General features: G+C 38.0%; 1 protein-coding gene across 1 annotated transcript; it reads right to left on the reverse strand.

Annotated features, from left to right (window-relative positions):
• Nucleotides 1–3,244: 3,244 nt before the first annotated feature.
• Nucleotides 3,245–15,138, reverse strand: LOC149807393 (uncharacterized). Its single transcript, XM_089966206.1, has 3 exons — nt 14,325–15,138; nt 12,796–13,121; nt 3,245–6,082 (listed from the first exon to the last, which is right to left on the reverse strand). Exons 2-3 carry the CDS (start codon nt 13,063–13,065, stop codon nt 4,802–4,804), a joined length of 1,551 nt encoding a protein of 516 aa, XP_089822332.1. The 5' UTR covers nt 13,066–13,121; nt 14,325–15,138; the 3' UTR covers nt 3,245–4,801.
• Nucleotides 15,139–26,845: the final 11,707 nt, after the last annotated feature.

Below are 26,845 nucleotides of genomic sequence, written 5' to 3' on the forward strand. Positions count from 1 at the left end.
CCTCTTTGTATGGCAACGTTACTGGATTAGAATTAAGGTTATTTTGCAAGGGGAAAAACAGATGCCGATGGGGGAAATGGAGCATGCTCCTTCCTCCCACCCACATACACGCACAAGAGCACGGAGCAACCGAGGAGAAAAGAGCACAAAACAATCGGATCGTTTCCTCTAATAACTTAGTTTCCCATAATAACTTTTCTTTACAGTTAAATGGTTAAAATTTTGCCCTGGAAACACTTAAAATGCAAGAGCTTCAATTTGTTGACACCTCTTAGCCCTTTCACAGCATGTCTTGCTATTTAGGACTTAGAAGTGACACCCTGTTTTTCTAAATATGTGTGTCTTGTATGTGTTTCCCTGTCCACCCATACAGTGTTTGGTGTTTTTTTTTTTTTTTTTTTTTTTTTTGTTTCAGATAAATAATAATATAAATAGTATATGAATTTTGAGGGGTTGCTTTTTGTTTTGCTCATTATATTGTTTTAGTTTCTTTATCCCATAAGAATTGGAAATAGTATGTACTCCATTTCCTTGACCTGGGCTGGCCTTGGGCCTGGTCGGTTTTCCCTTGGATTGAAGCTTTGGTCTCTATTCCCCACCCCTTGGAACATTTTGTGCCACGGGTGGGTTTCCGTCCCTTTTTCCACTGGTTGTTCAGAACGCGTAGTGACGTTGCCGGAGTCATTTTGTCCTGTGATTGTAGTTCATGTGTATGTTTTGTTGTTTTTGTTTGTGTTATTGTGAGGACTGGCACTATCTTGGTCAAATCATGTATTAGTCTAGATGCCCTATCTATTCCTACAATAAAATTTTGCGATATATAAGGATTTACGCCGAATAAGGAAATCAATAATATGTCTAGTTGTTGTGGTCTGTATTGTGTGTGCTTGTATGCAGGAGCTTCAGGGGAGTTTCACTGTCTGGGTCCTTACAAGGGGTTCCATCCCAATGACCTCCTGGCCTAATTGTTAGCCCACCACCACGACGTAGTAATCTGTCCACAAAAGTCTTGTTCATATACATGGTGAAAAACGAACTTTATTGTTATTATTCGAGTCACTGTGATATTGACCTGTCGGTCCAAAAATCAATAGCATCGCCCTCCCTATATTATTAGGACTAACCATCCTAACAGTTCGGTCCGTGTATTTCATACAAGCGTGAAGTATTGTGCTTCAGAAACCGTTTTCAATATATTTTTGTAGCTGCACTATCCGTGACATTTGCATCATTTAACCCTAAAATCGATCGATTCATCGTTATTCCATACTTCAGCTAATCAGACGGTGAGCTCATAAAAAGTAGCAAAACTACCGGAAAGTAACTGCTATGTCGCGCTTTTCAATTATCTGAACTATGACAATAGCTTATCAATATTTACTACACACGTATACTTCACAGGTAACTGTTTTGATTAAAAATTGTATCGTGCACGCTTTATCTAGACACAACTCAGTCCGTCAGACGGTGCATTCAACATACTACTCAGCTGTAACAGAACTCAGAAGGTATGCGAAGACATTAATCACCGTTGCTTTACCCTGACACAACTCAAATCTGTATGTCAGTAACTATACGGAACATATTGCATTGCCTGACTCAGTTCAGACACAGTTCAGGCAGTCCGTCCCTGTATTAAGCATAATGGTTTAACTTGACACAACTCAGTCAGTCACAGTACATTCAACATAACGTGCCCCAACCCCCTCCAGCGGACGAATGGTCTAAAGCACTCACCTTTACCCATCACTGCCATCTCACCTCTGTCCGCGTGGTTTCGATGCAGGTACATGAGTAAACTTACCAGTAGTTCCCCTTGGGCAGATGGTTCTTCTCGATGTTTTCCCAGGTTCTTCCTCCACCAGGCATACTGGTCGCCACAATAGCCTATTTCATGTGCTGAGAAATGGTTTTAAGCCAACAACAACATTATGCTTCGACAGAGCTCAGGTTTGCGACTGAATCGAGTTTAATGCTTCACCGTGATACAGCAGCGTCATTCCGTTTCTGTATTGTTGTTGTTGTTGTTATGGGGTTTAATGCCATTTTTCAGCACAAGATACATGGTAGTCAGTATAAATGGTTGAGGAAGAACCACGGAAAGAACCACCGATCTACAAGAAGCTACTGACAAGCTTTATCACGTACCCACATTACATGAGGTCCCGGTATAGAATATAATGTTTAAGCATGACACAACCACCGGTATGTCACTACATGGAACGTATTGGTTTAAGGTGACACATCTAAGTCAGTCACAATCTATACACTGAACTTTATGTTTTACATTGACACAACTCAGTCACCAAACTGAACATAACGCTGTAATCATATTTTAGTTTTAAAAAATCTTTGTATTCGCCCTGTAACTTGTCCTTATTACTGAAACTGTATAAAATAAACATGTAATTTGTCTTAGGCTGAATACATTAAAAAGGAATGTATGTTTTCTGAAGTCAGGAATTAACATAAATTCTTGTGTACATTTATATGCAAATATTCGCCATAACTATATTAAATAAATGCACATACGCCTCGATGATTCATAAAGATTTTCATACCATCTGTGCAGTCTAAAAGTAATTAAAGTTATTTCAGTTTGAATGTAATTTTATGCTTGCAACTGGCAACATATGAAGGTGATCTGTCGAATAAGAGGAAGGCAAAGTCTAAAAATCGCCGAAAAGGTCATGAAGGCAGTAACGTTTTAGCACACTGTTGATCGTTAATTTATTGGATGGTTATTGAACCGATGATCTTCTATTGGAGCACATTGCAGTTAAAGATTTCAACGTGGTTATTGTCAGTTTAAAGAGCACGGAAAGCTTATCAATAAATTTACAGATATGTAAAGCTATTCACATATGTTAGCTGGTCGGATTAATAGAAAAATTAGACCTGGTATAAACAGGGAAACTAAACATGCCCATACAAGATTTACATCATTTCTGGTTGACTGTATAGATTGAAAAACCAGACAAAGAACTGCCTCTTTTGATATTGCAACGACCATAGTCATCATGTTATGAGAACTCGAAACTACTTGCACGAGCATACGGATATATTTGGTGAAATAAAAATGCCGATAAACTACTATATTCGAAATTAATACAGGTGGTCATAGGCGTGAAAAAATAAAGTATCTGAAAGGTTTTATGGCTACATATGCAAATTTTAAATACGTGTGTAATTTTACTGGCTATCAATCTAATCAGTAAGTATACCTAAATTGAAAATATTACACTTTTTACAAAAACCAAGTTTTATTTTCCAAATATATCTGATCATGGACCCTGACAGTGATTAATCAGTGACCTTCATATCATGTATAGATTAATTAGAAATTAAAAATCATGTTCACGATAGAGATTAAGCGTAAGGATATTGTTTTATTCATAACTTAAAAATAAAACTTTAAGAACTCGTGCAACAAAGGTAACATTCGCACATAATAAATAACAACTCTCTCTCTCTCTCTCTCTGCCATCCTTGAATATTAAATAGTACCTAACTGAGCGAAACATCTTATTATGACTGATAGTTCTGAGGAATTTAGCATTTATAAGCGAACAAACATAAGCATACACAGATCCGGATTAAGAGGGAGGGCACAAGGGGCACGTGCCACAAGTTGCCGTGGATAAAATTACATGTGGGTAAATAATCCATGTATAGGTCTGAACCATTTAACGGGTAGTTTAATATAGTAATAATCATTAACGCATATAAAGGACAATTTAAGCACTGCTTTCAACGTGTATTTGCACGTGTATAATGCCCTTCATCCTAAGCACAGCGGGCCTCCCAAAGCCTTTGATCCAGCCATGAACATGCAATTAAATATATTTCTTCTAATTAATTGTTGAAAATCAAAACATAATCATTGGCTGGTGTGCCACAATGCAAGTTGCAGAACAATGAATGTTATCTCATAACCACGAGCTATTAAATAGCACCGCAGTGGCGCGCTCCCTTTGCAATTCAGTGATTCTAAGTTTGATGCCATATTCCGCCATGTGTAAGGGTATCCCGTAGCTCATCTAGGGTTGACAGTTTCCTCTGGGTTATTTGGCCATGCAAGATCACATCGCGCCAACATCTGCACCGAAGAGACCTAGTTTGTACAAGCTAGAAGCACGCTTTAGTCAATCGACTTGAATAAATAATATTTAAACATTAAGCAAGGACTTGAAATACATTTTTGAAGTATGTTTATTTTTCAGGTTCTCGTATTTATGATCTAATAAAGTTTCATCTTGCAGGGGCGACCGCAGAATTATTTTCGGGAGGTGGGAGTGCAAAACATGTAGTGGTCATTATTGTGTTCAACGGATGTAGGCCAAAACATGTTTAAAGGTGAAATGGGGGTGGGGGCCTCCTTGCCCCTATGTGAGGGCGCCTACGTCACTTTGGCAAAAAGAAAATGATTAAATACATATAAACTCATGACCTTCCGCAATAGTCAAAGACTTGTATCTTCTGAATTCAGTGTATTTAACCATCATGGTTTTACCCAGATACGTAGAGGTGACAAAGGCAACAGGTCAGGTAAAACTGGATTGAGCTTTGAAGACACGAATTTGCCATCGAGTCGACCCCTGAAACAATGCATTAATTTTTCATTATCATCCAAGGTTAAATTATTGCTAGAATGAAATACTAAAACTTTTCAATTACGTGACTAAGATCTGCATTCACCTATGTGAAATTGTATATATATATATATATATATATATATATATATATATATATATATATATGCACAATTTCACACAGGTATATATCACAAACTATCCTTTTTCTACACTGCTGTCTGGCGCACTGTCTTATGTAGTCTTGGGATTGTAGGTGGATCACGTAATTGCACTTCTAAGAAAGACCTGTGGGTTTTTAAGTTTATCGGACAATTCACAATGCTAACATTTTGTACTTCAATCGCACTCCTTGATTCATCATTTCCTTCGCTTTCAGAGACGCCTCTCAAATTGCATTTATTTTCATTTTGTCCCTTGTCAATATCCTTTTGACATGTTTGACTCAGATAATCGAGTCTCTCTTTAAATAAATTTAGATCATCATAACTTGCTCTGAATAAGTTAGAACTAGATAAGGATGTTGAGAAGGGTCCCAATGATGCGGGAAGACTCAATCTCCTGCTTATATTCAGCCCTTGTTTCCGAGTTAAATCCCATGCATTATTTACTCGAATGAATTCCATGTTTGACTCTTCAGATATATATCCTGATGTGGTTCCATCTAATGTTTTTTCACGTCTTGAATTTTCGTTTTGATTGTTGTCGTCAGTTCCATTATTATTTACTACAACATTGCATTCGGTCTTCCTATGTAACGACGTGTCGACTGCCATGTTTCCACTATGATTGCCTCTATCGTCTGCTATATTTCCTGCCTTGGTATTAATGCATTCAGCATTCTTCGTAGACGTGCTCGTGATCTTCGGAGAAACAATAACCTCATTTAAGTAATCATTTCCCTTTTCGTTGGCAGTTTTCTTTAAAACTGGTCTAGACTCATCGCTCACATTTTCACGACTAACAGAGCTAAATTGTCGTAAAACAGCGTGCATCGGACTTGGGTAGTTACAAATGGCCGACGTACCTCGAAAGAAGCGTGGATTTGTTTTATGATGGGTAAGAACTGCTTCGCATCGAAAACTCGACCGTCTCAATCTCATCTGCATCTCTGCGGATTTTCTGATGTTGTCACCCTTTCTATTCACAGATTTATATAATTCTGGCGCATCACTACTTCCATAGTATAAAAAGTCCTCTTCGTCGAATACAGCTTCCTCTAATTCTTTTACGTTGTCAATGACAGCTTGGGTCGTGCTTAACTCTTGGGAACTGTTTATTAACGCAGACCTATTTTTTACACTATGGCTATGTGTTTCTTTGGAAACACTTGTCTCATATGGACTGTAAGAGTCGCGATATTTGGGAGAGTCTTGCACAGGCTCGTCTTCCATCTCTTCTGCTTCAATACTAGACGTCCTTTCTTCTGAAATATCTGACAATGTAGATGTGGAGAAACATCTAAATGCTGTCCCAAGCCCAGCAAGTCTCTGAAAAAATAGAACGCTTTGATTGTTTAAAAAAAAAACAACTATAAAGTTTAAATAAACTAACGAAGGACATTTTCACCTGATTACAGGATAAATTTACTACTTATTGCAAAGAATGGTATCTACTTGTAAGAGGATTTGCCACAATCTGCTTCAACCTTTGCCTATGAATAAGATTAAAACTGATTTACCTGGCTTAAGTAATTGAATTCTCCTGCTGTCCGTGTCAGTAATAATTACTACATATTTAATTTATTACAATATTCTTTCAGAAAAGTGCAGACATTTCTCCGCTTGATATATATGACCTTTACTTTCAAATATGAAGATAAAAAAGAGAAAGGTTTACCATTTGACAATGTTAGCCACAAACTTTATTACCATGTCAGGGTATGCTTTCTAGATTTATTAGTTAATCTAATATCTGTAAGTACTCGCAAACAGGTTCCACGTCACGTGAGGAGATATTTGAAGCGGTTATCTGTCCTTATGACCATCACTAACCTTTTGAAATGAATTATCTCTATGACGTATTGGCGAGGTAGGTAAGCCTCCTTTCAGAGCAGCTACGGCACGAAGTGGTAACCATAAGCGGGATTCGTGACCGTCTGGGTGCGGGTTCCAGTTTTGCTCACACCATGACGGGGTCGGCCACCGTGCTGTGTCTCTGGTCACACTTTACTCAAATTGTTACGCAGCGCGATATAACCTTTCATGTGTTGATGTGGCGTGTACACACCAATCAATCCGTTCAATCAACCACTTTCCCTTTTATAGAACGTGGTTTCCTTGCCACCCCAACCACAACCACCACACCCTTGGTAGCCCCTATCCCTGCCGCCATTAAACCGCGTGATGTTTCTTCCATTTCAATATTCGCTTGGGCGTCCCCCGGATTTCACCTCTAAAACATGGTTTGGCTTACATCCGTAAAACGTTATTGCTAACCACTACATGTTTGCCCCCCCCCCCCCATAATGAGCCCCTGAATACACGTAAAAGGTTTCCACTAAACAGGTATAACGTGTACCTCAAAGTTTGATTGAGTAAATCTATACTGAAGCATTACACTATGGGGGTTAAAATTGAGTAAAACTGATTTATGTCATTCTCTATCAAACCTTATATAGGTTGGTTTCTGGTTATATGCCGCTGACAATGTCTCGGATCTACGCAATAATGAGATAAAGGTGCAATGATGATCCTACAAAACAAAGACTACGCAAAATACTGGCTATATGTAATCCAACGACACTTTACAGTCGCATAGAAGACCGGGTTTGATTGGTGTTATATGGACTAAATGATCCCCACCGTCTATGTTTATCTATAATCAATTAAAAAGCATTGCCATAATCGGTTTTGGTTTCTCTATTCATAGAGTTTTTAAACATTTGCACGTTATTTCTATAGATTTACACTGACATAAGTATTGGGTATAGGGTGATGTTTATGATGCAAGTTCTAATATCGCCTGTTCAGTCTTGTTCAGCGATATATGCAGATAGCATAACAGTATACTCTACAGGAGTTATGTGTCATTGAGAGGACTATCCGGAGTTTGAAACAATACTCATTCCTGTCCTCATACCCTCCTCTCTCTCAGGAAAAGTGATATTTTTAACACGTGTAATATAAGCAGGAAGAAAAGCTTTTCTTCATATAAGGGGACGTTCATTAATTATGTCAACAATTTTTAGGCAATTTTTTACCCCCTCCCCCCCTTGTCAACAACTGTCAAACTTTCAGTGACCCCCCTAATAAAGTTTTACCCCCCTACAAACTAACAATATTTTATACGGCTGGCTTTTATGCTAAAAATAGAATTATGGAAATTAAAAGGTCTACAAATAAATTTTAATACATTTTTTTACTTGTTTGACAGATTTCAAATTGACTATAACACTCTGAATTCATGAAAAAATCGACAGTTTATATTCTAGTTTTCGTATATAGGCTACAGCAATTTTACAGCACATGCAAATTGGGGGGGGGGGGGGGATTGGCCTGAAATGAACAAGAGTCTGTTATCAAAGTGTACAATATTTGTAAGGCATTAAGGTTACTGCATCTGGTTGAAGAAGTTGTATGCTTGTGTATGCTACATAATTTATTTTATGTATTATGTTAAAGATGACTGTATAATAGTCAAGCTCTCAAGTTTCCTAGGCTCAGTTATCCATCCTTAGAGGGATAGCTCATGGACTTCAATATATATATAGCATCTATACATATAACATAGATGCTATTTAACAGAAGTCCATGGATAGCTATACTATTTAGATGTCTATGGCTCAGTGCAGTCTTTGAATTTAGTAACAGCTTCCCTTAAAAATCTGTCTACAGTCTACAATCTACATTGAATAAAAACAAAATATGATGATGCAAGACTATGACTTCCTTGGCAAGAGCTCAACCGGTTTAGGATTAAACTGGTGGGCTGTTGACGGGCGAGCGAGTGTGTGCCATACCAACGCACCGACTAATTTCCTATTTTTTGATATATTAAATTTATTGTAAAAAATAACATTGTTGACGTCATCTTTTCTTGAACTCCCCCCTCCCCCATGTCAACAATTGTCAAACTTCTTCAAACCCCCCCCCCTATTTTGTTGACATAATTAATGGACGACCCCTAATACAAATTATTACGTAGGAACCATGGGAATTTGAAAATTCATTTTTAATTCTTGAACTGTTGGAATACATTAGGAAAAAAGGATATATCCTTGGACCCTTATCTTTGCTCCTATAAAATATTCAAACAGATGTAAATAAAATCAAACCGAAGGCACTGGGATTTACAAAAAGTGGCATTTGAGATAGGATAGGAGCGGAAACCATAATCATTATGAACGCGTGACCACGAACAGAAAATCCTTTAACACGGGAAGATTGGGATACGGCCTGATCAGTACAAACGAAACCGATGTGAACAGATATTACAAGCTGATAATATAATCAACAATCATGCTTGACTGGATCGCTGTAAAAGAAATTTAAAAATTATAACAAAAGGTAGACTTGTCATCATAAATTATCTCCAACAAACAAGTTGGAAATATAAACTAAGCCAAATGAGGACTATTCATATGTCATTGTTATAATTTAATTAACATTGCTAACAAGCATACAATTGTTTCTACCCTCCATTTCTAAGTTTTCCTTTCCATTCCTTCGTGTGACTACATTTTTCCATCATTCATTGGTCCAGACACATCGTCGCATGACACAGGCGAAAACACGAAACGCTCGTTTTTGGATTTTTAACGTATTTTTTTAGTCGTATCGCTACCATGTCTGCAGTGTGGCGGTTTATAGTGATGTCTAGCACTGGGGCATCATGCCGCAGACACGTAGCATGATGTCACACCCAGTCACATTATCCTGACACCAGGCCGACTAGTCCTAACACTAACCTCTTAATGCTGAGCGCCTAGCGAGGCAGCTGTTAGTACCATTTTATAGGTCTTTGGTATGACTCGTCTGGGGTTCGAACCCGCGACCTCCCGTATCCAATGCGGGGAGAGAGACAGACAGACACAGAGACAGAGAGAGGGAGGAGTTCGATGAAATTCTGCACTTTGCTAAATTCATTTAGAAGACGGACATTATTGATATTATAATCGTTATTTATTACAACGCTACTGATTAATCAGTGGAAATTCACCACAGATTTAGAGAACAGAGAAGCGATAGCCTATTTGTGCGTATTAATGCGCCGTGTATTGGTATGTCAAATTGCTTTAAATCAACACTTTAAAAGCCATGTTATTTTTAATGTATGTGATAATGTGATATATATCCCCGTGTAAATTTATATATATCAATATCAGGGAGCTATATCTGCCTGTGACTCAACTCAAACCTACCTACATAGTAAAGACGTTGGGCAAAGTGTGTACAAAATCAGTCTATCAATATATTTTGCCCGCTTGAAACCGAAATTAGCTGTAGTCAGTGTTATTTCGATGTTTCAATGATAACAGAAACCAATGACGTCATTACTTGACTTTGGAAAAGGCTTTATCGACGTTGAAAAGCCATAAAATCTGGGTGGAATTTTATTGAAAGCTGGTGGAGAGTTAAATTAGGATTTTAAATCTATGATAAGATCCTACTTATATTGTAAAAGGAATTAAATAAGTGGAAAATTTTAAAAAGACAATAATAAAACACTGTCAGGAAAGAAATTATATCAATATTGTTCTCATGTAACTTATGATAGATTTATTACTAGGTAGCACCTGCGCTCAAGAACGCTCCGCCCTAATGTGGGATAATTTAATAAAAAGTGCGTCCTGACTGGATTTACGTACTGGCACTACGATAAAAATTAGTTTACATTATACGGATATACAAATGATTAATGCAAAAGTATTGTTGTGGGTTTTTTTGTGTTTTTTGTTGTTGTAATATTTGAAACTACATGCTAAGCTTGCTTTTTCTTTACAAAATCCCTTATCAAAGGGCTAAAATTGTCAAAAATATATTTGATAATTGAAAATACTGAACCAATTAGAAGAAGAAAATAAACATTTGTAAATTGTTACGCATTTCATATGGATTCTGTATCGATTTTTCAAAACTACACAATGCCTTCTCCAAGTGCCGTAAACGGTATCGGATTTTCTTCTGTGTAAAACCTGTGCGGTCACCCGGTAATAAGTCAATTCATACGCAGTTTATCTTGACATTTGTTGGACTCGCTGGCATACACTTTACATGCGGAATTAATCATGTTTTGCCTGCATTAGTTAATGGTGAGATATAAATATTAATCTTCTGGAGGCGACGGCGGCGGTTGCAGCATCGCCAAGAACATGTATGGACCTATTTAGCATAACAAATATCTGCTTGTGCGATTTTGAATCTGTTGCTCACACACACACAGACACACACACACACACACACACACACACACATATATATATATATATATATATATATATATATATATATATATATATATATATACACCAAATCGTATGATAGGATTAACCGGTTTTATGATTTGGTTTACTATGTCTCCAAATTCACTATTCTTTGCTCTGTATTTCGTAATTTAAGGAAAAAATGTTCCAAAAATGGTATATTATAAAGGAAAATTTTAGTTCATGGGCTAAAGATGCGAGAGACGATCTTGGGTGCAAGCACAATGTAAAAAAAATGTCATGTTAGTATTCTAAGCATAGATGAGACTGCGTTCGTTGTTTATATTAATGCAGTGGACACTACACAAAATACTGATCAATATACACACAAACGTTCGGATATATATATATATATATATATATATATATATATATATATATATATATATATATATCCCCGTGTAAATTTACTGGTTATTGTATCTTTAACTTTTAAAAGTCAAGTATACGATCGTGTTTAACTCTAATTAATTATACCTTTTTCATAACAAAAAAATTAAATAAACATATAAACACCATTTGACTCCTTTAGTGTGGCTTCAAGCGCCAGCTTTAACTGTGTTAAATGTTTCTTCGTAACAAGCAAATAAATGCACACGGGAGTCCGCTGTAATTATTGTTCTCTTCTGAAGGTTTGAGCAGTTGTATCTAACACCAATGCAGACTACTTTTTAGAAATATTGTTTCAGACATTTGCATTATAACTTAATATATTAATGGCAAAAAGTAAAATAAAACTAATAGGAAACATTTCTTACATGGGTATGTAATTGTCTACATGAAAATTGTATTAATAAAGTTAAATATTAGCATATATTATTCCTGAATTTTATAAATGAAATTTACTTATGTAAAAATGTTTAACAACATTCGGTGAAGTAAAATACCTTTTACTTGTCAGAAACTTTCTAAACAAAGTAGCAGAAGCCAAATACCTACATATCTCCTTTTAAAATAAATTTTTGGAAACCGATTTGTTTTGTTCCTGTTAAAGCCTTTAGAAAAATTTATATGGGGATCGTATATATGGGGTGGGGGGGCGTGTAGAACTGATATTAAATTGTTAGACATTCAATACTACAGAAAAATACCGAGTAAAATTATGGTTGCGATACGGATATTTAAAAACAGAATCAGAAATAGAACTTGTAAGTAAAAAGAAACTGAACGATATTGTTAATGGAGGGATGGGGTTAGATACTGATAAGGGTGGAAATCAAATTCACCTAAGTGACAAGAAATCTGTGCTCCCCTCCCCATCTCCACCCCAGCCCATGGGAAATTATTTTGATGGTAATTTATCATACTAATCAAAACTTAGTGTTTGGTTTATTTCTTTATCTGAATCTTAACGTGCACATTCTTATATTATTTTTCAATCCCGCAGTGTTTGCTCGCCGCCATTCTTCAACAAATGATTCTCGTATAGTCTCGCTCGTCGTAGGAGTACGTAAGATGCTCTGGGACTGTTAGACATCCCTTCGATGTCCCCCGTCCCCCCCCCCCCCCGTTTCTATTTGCATTAAATACACACGTACATACATACACATGCATACAGGTATGCAATCATCCATCAGTGAATGCATACAATCGTTTATCTATCCATCCATTCGTTATTCCATACATACATACATACATACATACACATGCAGCCATTTATCTATCCATCCATAACATACATCGAATCATCCATCCACCCACCCACATGCATGTATGCATGTATGCATACATACATACATACATACATACATACATACAACTTTTAAAACACTAGCAAACCTTGTTGTCTTTACAAGCTCCTGAAAACTTGGCATCAAGAACAAGTTTCTGGTGCATTGCCCGCAGAAGTTCTAATTCCTGTAGCCCAGCCATAGTCTCTTGTAATTTATCTTTCAGCCTCGGTTGCCTGGGCGCCTTAATAATCGGGACACGTATACCTCCAGGCAGGTCATGTAAGGAGCGACTACGTGGTTTGAACTCCGGGGGTTTTCGTTTGGCCCTTAAGGGCCCCAAAAGGGACTGAATAGTCTCATTCACTTCCATAGTCATCAGAATTCATGAAGACTCTCATTCAGGCGGATGTAAGCCAGACTGGACCACATTCACTGAAATACGGCAAAATGTAACTTTAAAATCGAGTCTTTCAAAATGTAATACTTGAATTTTTTTATCAAGCTTTAAATATTTAACTCAAAACAGCAGTCAGTTCTAACAGAGTCTTAGCAAGGACTCGAAAAAATTGCGGCATAACCCCACCCCTGTCAGTCACTTTAATCGAACGATTTACAACTGCCTCATAAGGGGAGTGTATTTGAAATTAGACGCATCTAATTTCACCCGCGTATTTCCAGTTTTATTTTTATCTGAATAAGATCCTTTTGACGTGTGGATTTAAAAGATCCATTTATGTGTTTATTATATTACAATTATCCGGTTACAGATCTTAAACATGAAAGTGACATGTCAGATCTCGATTTTCAATCTAAACAAAATTCAATAATAACAAATCGTTCGTTTAAAAATATGTGAGATATATGTATAATGATTATTAAATACAGGTGAGATATATGTATGATGCATATTAAATACAGGTGAGATAATGAACGTTAAATTATATCAAACCAATTTTGTTCTGATGGTGAAATGACACATTGGCTATGCTGATCCGCGTAGGTAGTCTGAAAGCTGCACTTCCCACAAAATTGATAATTCAACAAAGATAACTTGAAATGATAAAATAAAATAGTATCGAAGTTAACTGTTGGAAATGTTCTTTTAAACAATTGGATTCATCTTAATTAAAAGGCAATGTGCTTTATGTTTTTAACTACACTGGATGAGTCCCACCTTAATGGTGATGTTAACTTACAAGTTTGGAAATGTCGGAACTCATTCACATATAAAAGAACAAATTGAAGGATTACATTTGCAATTGCAGAGTTAAAGGAATAAAATGGGTTTCACACGGCATCATTTCTCAGCTTCTAACAACGCTCTAATGTACGAATACACGTCTTCGAAAGCTTTATTATAAAATGTTGACATTATTGACGTGAACGTTCACACCTCTAACCCACTGGAACAGTAATAACTAATTCTCGTCGCACTTAAGCAGATCAGATAATACAAACAAATCCCTTTGTTACAACTTTGTATTTGGATCGTCTGATATACCAGCACCACAAAGCCTTTGCATTTCCTCTTGTATATGCTTCTGGCAAAAACGAAGAATAAATGTATCAAATAAATATAAATAAAATAGGAATAAAACATGACTTTGCGAACAAGAATGCAGTAATATGACTTACCTGGGGTGTAATCCTTAATGTTTTGAAACCCGTTTTACATCATTGGGTGAGATACACCGTTAGTATCATCAAGGATTTGCGATGCGTAAGTCTCTGGTATCATGCTTTGTGAAAATTTGTACTAATGACTCATTCAATGGAGGTCGCTTACATAAGCAGGCATTCCCAGCCCGTTATATAGCCTCCGTGTAAATTATTCAGAGTAAAGAAAATTGAACATTTTTTGCACAACAAACCAATTTGTCAAACATGCGTGTCTCCATGTTTGCCAGGTAAGTAGTTTACCTGCGTGGATTAAATTAAAGTTCACTTTCACCTGCACACATGTCTATTCGCACTTGAGTGATAAATAAACTTCGTAGACTTTGGTGCGAGGTTATGATCCTCTATTTGTAAAACTGTTATCAGCAGGTTTCCTTAATATATCAGTCGGTCTCCATTTCCTCTGGATTCTTTCCAAAGCGTAAAAGTGAAAGAGAGATTAGTCGTCTTTTAATAATAGTCCTTGCTGATTTATCAAAAGTCCCTGTCGTTGAAAGTACTGAAGAAGAATTCTTCACAATTAATGCACGTGTCAGTTCAAGGAGAGTCGTGTCTTATAAAGCAGAAGTCATGCTCACGGAATTAAGGTAACTATTTAGAATTGTCAAAATACTTCAAAGTCTGCTTAAACTTTCGTAAATGCTGTATTTGATTGCTAGCTTTTTGTGTCCTCTTCACGCGCCCTGGAGTTCTGAAAAGATACCGACAGCTTACTCTTAATTGATCAGCAATAGGTCATGTGTCGACTCATGTATACAGGTATGACAGTATATACCCGTAACGATTCACCTATTAAACAAGAGCGTAAGGGCAAGATCCGCGACTTATAATCCAACCAAAAATTGGTGATTAGGCTACAGATTGAGTGAATCCAATGGCGCAGCAAAAACTCTACCTCTACCCCTCCCCCCCCAAAAAAAAACCTCCCATGAGCTCTTAATTCTGTGGATCCCTCCAAGAAAAAGGTTGTTTGATGGAAATTTTCACACACATACAGCATTTTCGTGGGTTTTCATGGACGGCAGGTTACTACGCCAGTGAGTGGGTCAGTGGCTGAGTGTACAGAATGAAGAAAACAGGTCCAAGACAACATAGATCAACTGGGCTGGAGTGTTTTCCATTTGTGGACACAATTTGTGGCCTGTTGACCAAGTAGGACTTGAACCATAGTAAGGCTGTATCGTGAATGTCAAATACATGATGGAGACACTGAAGTAATATATCATGGTCTATTGTGTCAAATACTGCAGACAAGTCAAGGAGGGTAAGGACTGTAATCTTTACGTTATCCAAAGCAGGGAGAAGGCCATTAACTACTTTTAGAAGAGTAGTTTCAGTACTGTGGCAAGGGCGATATGCAGACTGTACATTGCTAAAAAGACTGTTTGAATTCAGATGAGATACAAGCTGGGATTGAACAACTTTTTCTAAGCTTTTGACAGGAATGGGAGATAACAAACTTAGCGGTAGTTCTTTAAATCGTTATGGTTGAGTGTTGGTTTCTTCAGCAGAGGCTTTGCAATGGCAGTTTTTAAAAATTTCGGAAATTCCCCGGATGAGAGAGAGGTATTAATAACATCAGTTAGTGAAAGCAATATTGGATCTAAACACTCAAGCAGTAGTGATGTCGGAATTCACATGACTTTGGTTCATTCTTCATCATGGTTGTACGTACTAAATCCATAAAGACAGGTTCAAATGCTGCTAACGGTTGCCGCTGAAATTCTGTATCGCAACTGTATGGTGATAACGAGTCCGTTAATTTGTGTTGTCAAGCTTATCTCTAACGGTTCGTAATTTATCATGGAAGAAATTTGCAAACAGGTCCGAAAGGTCGACCGGAGAGAAGGTAGTTGGAAATGGTGGACATTTGTTCCTCGGCATTAGCTTGTTAGTAATCTCGAAGAGCTCTTTTCAGCTGAAACTTTCCGTGGTCTTAGTACTGTAGTGGGCTGATTTCGCTGCATAGATTATGTTTGTGACATTCTTCTTAGCGGCTTCATAGATTTCCTTATAAACAGTAAGTCTGGTGGAAAGCCAAAACCTCTCAGCTTTAGGGGTTTTTTTTGGTTTTTTTTGTAGTGCGAAGCTGGTCCCTAACACTGCTATACCACGCATAACACGTTTGAATTGATATTCTGCGCTTGGCTGCTGTGGCATGTTTGTCAAGCAACGAACGCAGGCAGTTATCAAGTTATTCTGCTCTAGGAGGTAGCCAAGTTGTTAGGTTTGCTTGGATGTCATGCATTAGTTGGGTTCTATTTATCATACGGACGTTTCTCTTAGTAGCAGATAAAGGTGGAGGGTTAGGGACTGATATGTCAAGATGGCATATAATGCAGAGGTGATCTGATGCAAGGTCGTGGGACACCAGGGATGACTGTAGAATGTTATCATCAGGTCTATGAAGAATCCAGTCTAAAATGTGACCCTATTTATGGGTGGGTTGGCTCAAACTGACTGTTTGAGGTTGAAAACGTGAATGGCATCTAGGAGTTTTAATGTGTATGGGTTTCAAGGACAGATAAAGTGAAAGTTGAAATCTCCAAGAATAATCAGGTTGTCACCTATCGAATTTTCATACTACAGGAGGTTAGGAAACTGCACCAAACAACTTGCTTTTTTCTTCTAGGAGGAGTGCGGTAGAGGCAGAAAAAAATGGACTGACCTTGTTCCAGTGTGAGTGTGGTTTGGACTAGTTCAAACGATGTGTGGTATAAATTGAAGGTTGTAGTGTGGTTAAGATGGACTGACCTTGTTCCAGTGTGAGTGTGGTTTGGACTAGTTCAAACGATGTGTGGTATAAATTGAAGGTTGTAGTGTGGTTAAGATGGACTGACCTTGTTCCAATGTGAGTGTGGTTTGGACTAGTTCAAACGATGTGTGGTATAAATTGAAGGTTGTAGTGTGGTTAAGATGGTTGATCGTGGAGTTCTTTGCGATGACTGCAATTCCACTTCCGCGAGAGAGGCGGGCGAACGACTTGATGAAGTAACCGGTTGGTGTTAGATCCGCGCACTTAGGCTCATCGCCTGGTGGTTTTAGCCATATTTCTGTCAGGAAAAAGATGCCGATATTCTTCTGATCGTTGATAATTAACTATTTCTGCGCACTTTTCCGGTGGTCCTACTGATTGGGCATTGAATAATGCGATACGCGCGATATCTCTTGGATAGGTGACACAAAGCTTATATGGTGTTCGTTAGATCTTCACGTAGGACTGTAGAGATCTGATTGTAATCAGATTGTTGTTGATACTCATATACAAAACTTCCGGTTACTAGAAACACCGAAATACACTGAAATACACGCCGAAATACACATGTATTTACATGTTCTCTCTGTATTTGTCGGTTTCCACATACAAATTATTATTTATTTCAGTTTGAATAATAATATAAAGCAAAATAAAATATGAGTTATGTGATTTTGATACGAATTATTTACTTTTTTCCTATTTATAGCACAATTCATGTAATGATGTCACTCGGTCGTACTTGATTCGACAAACCTGTCTGTTCAGGAGATTAAATTCGTTCCGGAACGATGAGTCGTTATCATCCGACATCCGTTCCGTAACGATCAACTTGTCAAATAAAGTACGACCAATTGGCGCGTGTTATAACTAGGAACAAGTAAATAATTCGTATCAAAATCACATAAATCATATTTTATTTTGATTTATATTATTATTCAAACAAAAACAAATAATTATTTGTGTGTGGAAACCGATATATACAGAGAGAACATGTAAATACGTGTGTATTTCGGTGTATCTTGGTGTTTCTAGTAACCCCAAAAGTTCTACACATGGTAAGTTCATTTTCTACACGCTGTTAACGCACTCTTTGTGTGCTCTTCTCGTGTAGTAAGTAAATAGGTACAAAGAGTCCTAACATGAAGACAAATCATACTGCTGTTTATGCGTATCCTGATGCACAACATAAACGTACGGTAGACTTCACACGCCACTGAGTCAGGTGTCTGTTTTGAATTCTTCGAGCATTGGGTAACGCGTCGAAATATAGGACATTATGGTCTGACGGGTGCAAAATGTTCGTTGTTTAAAAGATAAATGGAGAGGTTACGAACGTTACAAAAGTAAAGATCGCAGTAGACAAAAGGTAACTTACCATTTATTTTGCAATTTTTGCAAAAGATAGGCGAGTAGTGACATTGTTTACCTATATTGAATGTTATAAATTAGTGTGAGATTTAAAGTTGCGGGAAGTAACCTCTTTTGCAAAGGACTGAGTGGAACATGGCGTATGGCGCGCGCACGCTCGTGAGAGAGAGAGAGAGAGAGAGAGAGAGTTGTTATTCCAATTTTAAAGATGAGACAAAATTATGATTTCTCCTCTTTCGAAAATCCGTCCTTTTCCGTCTTTCCTTGTAATTTTTGTTCCCTCTTTTATATATTCATTCTTTCTTATATATCAATACAATGAAAATCCCAGAACTAAAACAAAATTATTTCACTCGTCATCAAAATTATAAGCTTTTAAATTTACAATTACTTAATGCTTTCCTGTTAGTGCTAAGTCATCACCATAAGCCAGATCTGTCTAGTTCTATTATAGTTGCTCACTGTCTAGTTTCTAGGTAATTTAAAGGTCACAGGACACCTATATTGTACTAACGTGTGATATTATTATAGTCATAAACATAACGCATTTGTTATGTATGCACACCATAAAAAAAATTATTTAGACTTAAAAATCCGCTCTTCTAGACGAAAATATTATTTGGCAGTCTCCGTAAACAATCGGTAGTTTCCGCGTGCCAAAACCGGATACATTTATCCCTTCTATTCAACCTAGCCATTCAAGTGTATCATTTCCCTGCAAACGTCCATTATGGTTACATATGGCAAACAAATAGAAGCCCGGGAGTAGTAAGGTGGGCCACTTTAGGGACAATGGGACTTACCATTAAAAACACCCGTGGGCCACTTTAGGGACTGTGTAAATTTAACATGGGGAAAATTGCTGGGCCACTCTAGGGACAATGGGAATTTAACATGGGGAATAGAGTTTGGGCTTGTCTAGAGACAATGGGAATTTAACATGGGGAATAGAGTTTGGGCTTGTCTAGGGACAATGGGAATTTAACATGGGGAATAGAGTCTGGGCTTGTCTAGGGACAATGGGAATTTAACATGGGGAATAGAGTTTGGGCTCGTCTAGGGACAATGGGAATTTAACATGGGGAATAGAGTTTGGGCTTGTCTAGGGACAATGGGAATTTAACATGGGGAATAGAGTTTGGGCTTGTCTAGGGACAATGGGAATTTAACATGGGGAATAGAGTTTGGGCTTGTCTAGGGACAAGGGGAATTGAACATGGGAATAGAGTTTGGGCTTGTCTAGGGACAAGAGGAATTGAACGTGGGGAATAGAGTTTGGGTCTGTCTAGGGACAAGGGGAATTCAACAGGGGAATAGATCGTGGGACTGTCTGGGACAATGGGAAATTGAACATGGGGAATAGATCGTGGGACTGTCTAGGGACAACGGGAAATTTAACATTACGGAAACCCCTGGGGGGATATAGCCTCAAGAGAATTTAACATATGGAAATTGAACATGGTGGGTCTGTATAGCGTCAAGGGGAATTGAACATGGTGGGACTGTCTAGGGACAATGATGGTAGAGGGTCAAACACAACACAGACAGAGATATACATACACTAGTACAAGCGTGAGATTTATATATAAAGCATTACCAAGACCTGAAATCTTGCTGGGGTGTTCAAAAATTTGCATAATTGTAATGATGCTATAAATAGCTATAATCAAGGAAATGCTCAACGACAAAATGGATGTGACTAAAAGTAACGCTAAAATGACGAAATTGTCCCAGAATTTAAAGGAAAATAAACATATCCCCGAAAATTAAGTTACAGTGGTTTAGACTAAAATGGATAAAATTAGTAACTACTTACAATATCAAGTAGTGTGACGATCGTGGATAAACACCCATGTATCTATTTATAGCTATAATCAGCTAAAATTCCTATGAAATCTCACTATCTATTTATAGCTACAACTTGTGGGTTATTCCTTTGGAAAACCCCACTATCTTTTTATAGCCTCAGCTTGAGTGACGTTCCTGTTTATGAACTCTAGTACATATGTATAGCTACAACCTGTGGAAAACCCCAAGTCCATATTTATAGTCTCAAAATTTCCAGCGTCAGTGACGTCACTGTACTGGAAACTAGGGGATAAATGGCAACAGTGTTGCAAGTGGCTGACCTGAATACGCGCTACAGTAGGTAGGTAGGTAGAATGTATTTGATAGGGATAAAGGGAGTTTTATAGGGACAAACAGAGACCAATAAACACACACACACACACACACACACACCACAGAGGGAAGAAGAAAAAAACAAACCCAAAATATACTAATCACACAGGGAGAGGAAAAACAACCAACAAATATACCATCCAGACCTTCTTGCACACACACACACACACACACACACACACACACACATCGAATAATAAAACCAAAATTAAAATATACTATTCACACAGGGAAGAGGAATAAAACCAACAAATATACTATCCAGACGTTCTTACACTAACACACACACACAAACAGATCGAAGAATAAAACCAAAATTAAAATATACTATCCATACAAACGTACGCTAACGCATACAAACCCCAAATATACTATTCACAAAAACGTACGCGAACGCATACAAACCCCAAATATACTATCCATACAAACGTTCGCTAACGCATACAAACCCCAAATATACTATCAATACAAACGTACGCTAACGCGTACAAACCCCAAATATACTATCCACACAAACGTACGCGAACGCATACAAATCCCAAATATACTATCCACACAACGTCGCTAACGCGTACAAACCCCAAATATACTATCCACACAAACGTACGCGAACGCATACAAACCCCAAATATACTATCCACACTCGGGAGGAAGAAGAAAAAAAAACACTACCAAATATACGATCTACACAACGTACGCGAACACACACACACACACACACACACACACACACACACACACACACACACGCACACCACAGAGGGAAGAAGAAAACCATTATACACTATCCACACGGAGTGAAGAAATAACCCTTTATATATAATATCAACAGAGAGTGAAGAAAATAACCCATTATATTCCATCAACACAGAGTGAAGAAGAAAGGTTTTTTGAAAGCACCTAAGCCCTCACCTGCAATGACCAACTCTGCCAAACACCTACACCCCACCCCCACCCCTACAAACCCCATTTACTCCTTAATTTTGTGGCATCAGTGTGTGATTTAGGAAACATCAAGTCACAAAATGATGGATGAATAGACTGACTATTGTTTACCGACTTGCATGCCTAAAGAGCGTGTGTGAAGGAAAACATCCTTCCATTTCAATTCTAACTAAAACATGATCCAGAGGGATAGAGAGAGGTGAAAGAGCACAATTTCATAAAGTGTGAGTAAAAACAAAACACGCCATCCTTATTATACAATGTCAAGACCAAGAGACACTTGCGTTTTCTTTCTGGTCTGCTTTTGTTGCCACTTTCGCCTGTGAATTATGCTTTCCTATGACTTTTAGCATATATTTGACCAGCAGGTCGATCTGTGCTGACTCTTCCATCTTCTTGATCGTTTGAGAGTAGAATGAATACTCTGACGTTAAGACACTCTCCCTATATATAGGGACCTGCTGCGTATGAAACCTAGTCAAATGTAATTTTGCAATAAGATGAAATGATTTCATTGAGAAAGTAAAAGGCAATGACGTGCCGTGTCGCCTCACAAAAGACCTGAAGTGTTAGCTCAAATCCGTGTCAGCGATTTCGAAGACGACATAACTGAACTTTAATCAATGTTCTCCATTTATGCCACAAAACCACGAGTCGTGATTCACGCCAAAAGAAATTTCGTTCGGTCCATAAAAAAATAGTATCACATCTGAGAAACGCAAAAACGAACTTCCAGAAAACTGAGAACGACGGCTTACACCTACAACGTGAAATGTATGAGTTCAAGTAGTGCGTAAAACTTAGTCAAATTAAATTTTTATAGTCAAGACGAAACGATCTCTTTTCGAAGAAGAAAGCAGACACCAAGCGACAATGGCGATCCGTGTCACACAACACTTTTCAAAATGTGTATTATTAGAGGTTTGTTCTAGCGATCTGCACGGTTAAATTAAATGTTGATGTATTTTGCAATAAGACGGACACAATTTCCATGGGATCGCCCATGGTACCACTGTTCGTGCATTAGTTTAATTTTGTTAAATATTTTTTTATATAAATCGCCTATAGGATAGACCCAGTAAAGCATGGCCATTCTCGTCACTGTGTGAATAGCTACTCAAGTCAATTCGAAGTGAACGCGGTAAGAAAATAAGTATAGCCAATGAAATGGCTTACAACGGGTGATGCATTGTTTTGTTCTAGGACTGTGTGGTATAATAATCCCTACTCACTTGCGTTGTTACCATTACAGTGCACTCAGACTGGAATGTGAACTTACAAGCCCTCTTTGTGTATTGTACCATTTCTTCTTACCACATCAAAATACTGAGCGTCACAGTATTGGTTCGCGTTTTCAAGCTGACCATTTTTTTATATCTTACTTAAATATTTTAACATAAACGCTCACACTCACATCAGTAGAGTCAGAACAGACGTGTTACAGTACTGAGGGGCATGTTATCTTTTTCTTCTTCAAACTAATAAATTTAGGGTTTGCATGAAGTAAAGAACCGAAAGTACAGTGAACCTCAAGGATGATGACCCAATCTGTCTGTCTATTGATGCGTGTATTTACTTAAGAAGAAATATGACCTCTAAAACACAAAGAGATACGGCAAGCATGATTAGAATGAACACAACGATGTTTTCCTTCACGCTCGTGTAATTTAGAGTTTCAATCCTCTTTCAAGACAAACTTGGTCTCTTTTTGTAGGGCTTGAAATAAAAAAACTGAAAATTCTTAAGCACTTTGCTATAGATAATTTCATCAACAGACTAAACAACATAAATACCGTTACAACACCAGAAAGCCTTAAATCTTCTATCAAAAAGAAATGCATCAAAAACTTAAAGATTAACGATAACTAACCAATGAAACCGAATTTAACAAAGGCAATGACATGTGAAGAAATGTCTCTAACTTTGGAAAGGTAGAGAGAAATTCAAAATTCATTTTTTTTAAAAAATTGTTTCGTTTCTTTTTTCTTTTTTGGAACAAATCTAAGCACTAACATAGAGTGGAAAAGGGAAAATGCACATAAAAGCTTTGATATTTCTGAAAAAATGAGGGGATATTCCTAACGTTCATAATCACCTATATATGCTTGGACTTGTCTGTGACTTATCCACAAAACAAGATGTACATATTTCTGGTCAAGCTGCAAGTGTGTGCGTGTTTTGGAAAATGGTAAAAATTGGATATACAATTTTCTCGTGACACTTATAAAGTGAAGAGTCTGTGCAAGTTTCAAAAGCCAAAGTCATATAAGTTTTGTATTTTGTACGGCTTGTAAAGATTTCCACTTTAGAAAATGTGAAGAATCACAAGTTATTATCACAAACAGAAGTGGAACATAGGGGCTTGCAAGAAAGAAAATAACCCAGAATGTTGGTGTCATCAAGAGTGCTAGAGACGGTATCCGAACTTGCTTGCTTGCTTACTTGAATTAAAGTGATTTTCGCTCTAAATGAGCATGTATCACTGGTTTAATCACGCACCGCGTGATTTTTAATTACTCCTGGGGAAGGAAAGAGAGCCTCATCCCCCCAGGCTTTTATGTACTCACAGACTACTTTTAAATTTAGCCACTCAAGGTGTAGGACTAACTAGTCCTTAACAACCTGACGGAAAGACTTTAAACATGAGTGGGAATAGTCTCACCACACACTCATTTTCCTTAGTTGGTTTGAAATGCCTCAGGTGTCAACTCAAGCAGTATGTAAAGCCCGCTACGATTGATCGGTAGCGATGACGTCACATTAGGACACATGGGCGTGTGGCAGGTGGAAATCGTTCCACATTCTGCCACTTGTACGATGTCCGAGCGTGCTAAAGGAGGAGAAAAGGTGCTCAGCAAGCCAGCGATGGATATTAAGTACTCCCCAAAACGCCAGCCCGTACTTATTTCAAATCAAGTCTTGTCACCAAAAAAGAAGACGTGTACGACATCGAAGGCATTCTCGAACGTAGAACCCATAAAGTGGGCAAACGACTTGTGAAAGAAGTCAAAGTACGCTGGAAAGGATATCCACCCAGTTTTGATTCTTGGATCGACGCCTCGCAAGTCATCGACTATAAAAAGAAGTGACCATCATGCCATTTCACACAGATTCAGCTACTGCGATCACTCCTTCACCCAGTTCTTCTCTGCAAGATTTGCAAAAACAACCCTTGTGGGTGTGGTGTGGAGAACGTGTGCCTAAAACGCAAATCGTCTTTTTCTGCCAAATCTTCGTGGTGTATTGTGTCATCGGGGCAGCCATTGCCAATTTGAGTTTGCAACAAGGAGACAAACAATTGTGGACCATTTTATTGAGCAGTTGCATCGGTTACCTGCTTCCCAATCCCTCCCTGAAATTCTCCTCCAACGGGAACAACGGGAACCTTGTGTCCAGTGCCAGTGTTAGTCCCCACTCCAACAACAACAACAACAACAACCCCATTTTGGGCGGAGACACTCCTCTGACGTCTAGTAACCCCTCGGACAGTCACAGAACTCTAGAATTATGAGTCACCAAAACCAATTTTACTTAATCTTACCCAGTGACAGTTCCATAGAGGTGTTTCCCAACAACACGTTGTGCTGTTACACGGCCAAATTACCTCAGGCCATCCAATTAGATCACGAAGCCCATTGGGAAGTGGCTTCAGTGGAAATGATTCACCCTACACAAATCAAAAACATCACCGAAAAGCAAAACACTTTCCAGGTGGAAATCCTGAATGCCCAATTGGAAAAAGAAATCAATAAAATCGGGGTTTTAGGGGACACAAGACCAGCCAGAAATCCAGCATTCATTATCTACACCTTGAAAATTCCTTCAGGCTATTATTTTAGTGGTGAACATTTGGTGGACACTATTGCGGACAGGTTCAACTTAGCCTTTGGCAAAGCACTGAACAGAGCCACAAAAGTGTGAAGATTGAGTACCATAAAGTGGCTCATCGTCTCATGATCAAATTTCAAGATACGGACACATTGTCCCTCAGGTTCAATGGTAGTTTCTTTGAAATTTTGGGTGGACATGTAGAAATGGTCCCAAACAAGTTGAGCCCCAAGATCAACAGTAATATGGATTTTTACAGAGCTTTTGGAAACCCGGTAGAACTGAACCAAGGACTGAATTTGATCTTTGTGTATTCCGATGTGGTGGAGTACAACGTGGTGGGACACACCTCCGTACCGTTACTGCGTGTCATTCCTTTCAAACTGGATAGTGCCACGACCAGTGACCAGGAAGGTGGAAACACCTATCACGTACACCGCGAATTTGTACATCCTCATTATTTGCCCGTCAGTAAGTTGTATTTGGACACTGTCAACATTGCTATAAAAGGAGATCTGGGACAAAATATTCCATTCACCAAAGGGAAAGTTACAGTGAAACTCCATTTTCGAAAACGGTTCTCTAACGAATTGTAAGTCAAGACAGCGACGAGGGACATTTCCACCCTATAAAATCCGGCCAGTATCGTGTGTAAATTCAGTTTGCAGAAAATCTAAGCGCAGATAATACGGTGAACGTCATCCTGTATGCTGAATTTGACAATACGATAGAAATCAACAGTTTGAGAGAATTCATTCTACACTATTAGAAGTCATGGAAAACTTGTATCAATGTTTATATAGTAGGGATTCTTTGGACATGGAATGTGAAGATCCTGAGGAAGGAAAACCCCAAGACAAAGACGAAGAAGTCAACATGATGAAGTCTAGATGGGCAGAACAAGAAGCCCATTTAGTTTCCTGTTATGCTATAGTCTTGGCAGAAAAAATGAAGGAATTGATCAAGAAAGATTGCTATGGATGTCATAACGATCATCCCAGTCAAATTCAACACGATAAATGCCCGATGCTGAGTCAAGAAGAAAAATTGGACGAATATCTGGACGAAGCTTGGAGTCTCATCTCAAAAGAAGACGTGTTGCAACACTGGTATAAAGGCTTGCGTGAGCATTCCTTTCCTCCATTAACAACTCAAGAGATCCATCGCATCAAAGTTCTCTTGGATCAGAGTGGGGAGACGAGGCGAAGAAACGGTTACTTGTCAGACATTTTCAAGCAAAATGTCAGGATCAAATTGATCACTTATCATTACATGTGAAGAAGAAGAAGAAAAAACCACACAAATAAATGGATACCTGGGAACTTTATTACCTTTTGAACCACAGCTCGTACACGAGTTCTCCCCCCAATTCTACAGACAAGCCTACACTGCATACCCC

Source organism: Sinohyriopsis cumingii, chromosome 1 (assembly GCF_028554795.1).
Source record: "Sinohyriopsis cumingii isolate HCF-2022 chromosome 1, ASM2855479v2, whole genome shotgun sequence".
Classification (NCBI taxonomy): Eukaryota; Metazoa; Mollusca; class Bivalvia; order Unionida; family Unionidae; genus Sinohyriopsis; species Sinohyriopsis cumingii.

Bases quoted from the DNA above. Each gene is read 5' to 3' on its own strand.
- LOC149807393 (XM_089966206.1), bottom strand. From the start codon at position 13,065: ATGACTATGGAAGTGAATGAGACTATTCAGTCCCTTTTGGGGCCCTTA. The intron at 6,083-12,795 runs GTTTGCTAGTGT...CTATTTTTTCAG, and splicing joins GAGCTTGTAAAGACAACAAG to AGACTTGCTGGGCTTGGGAC.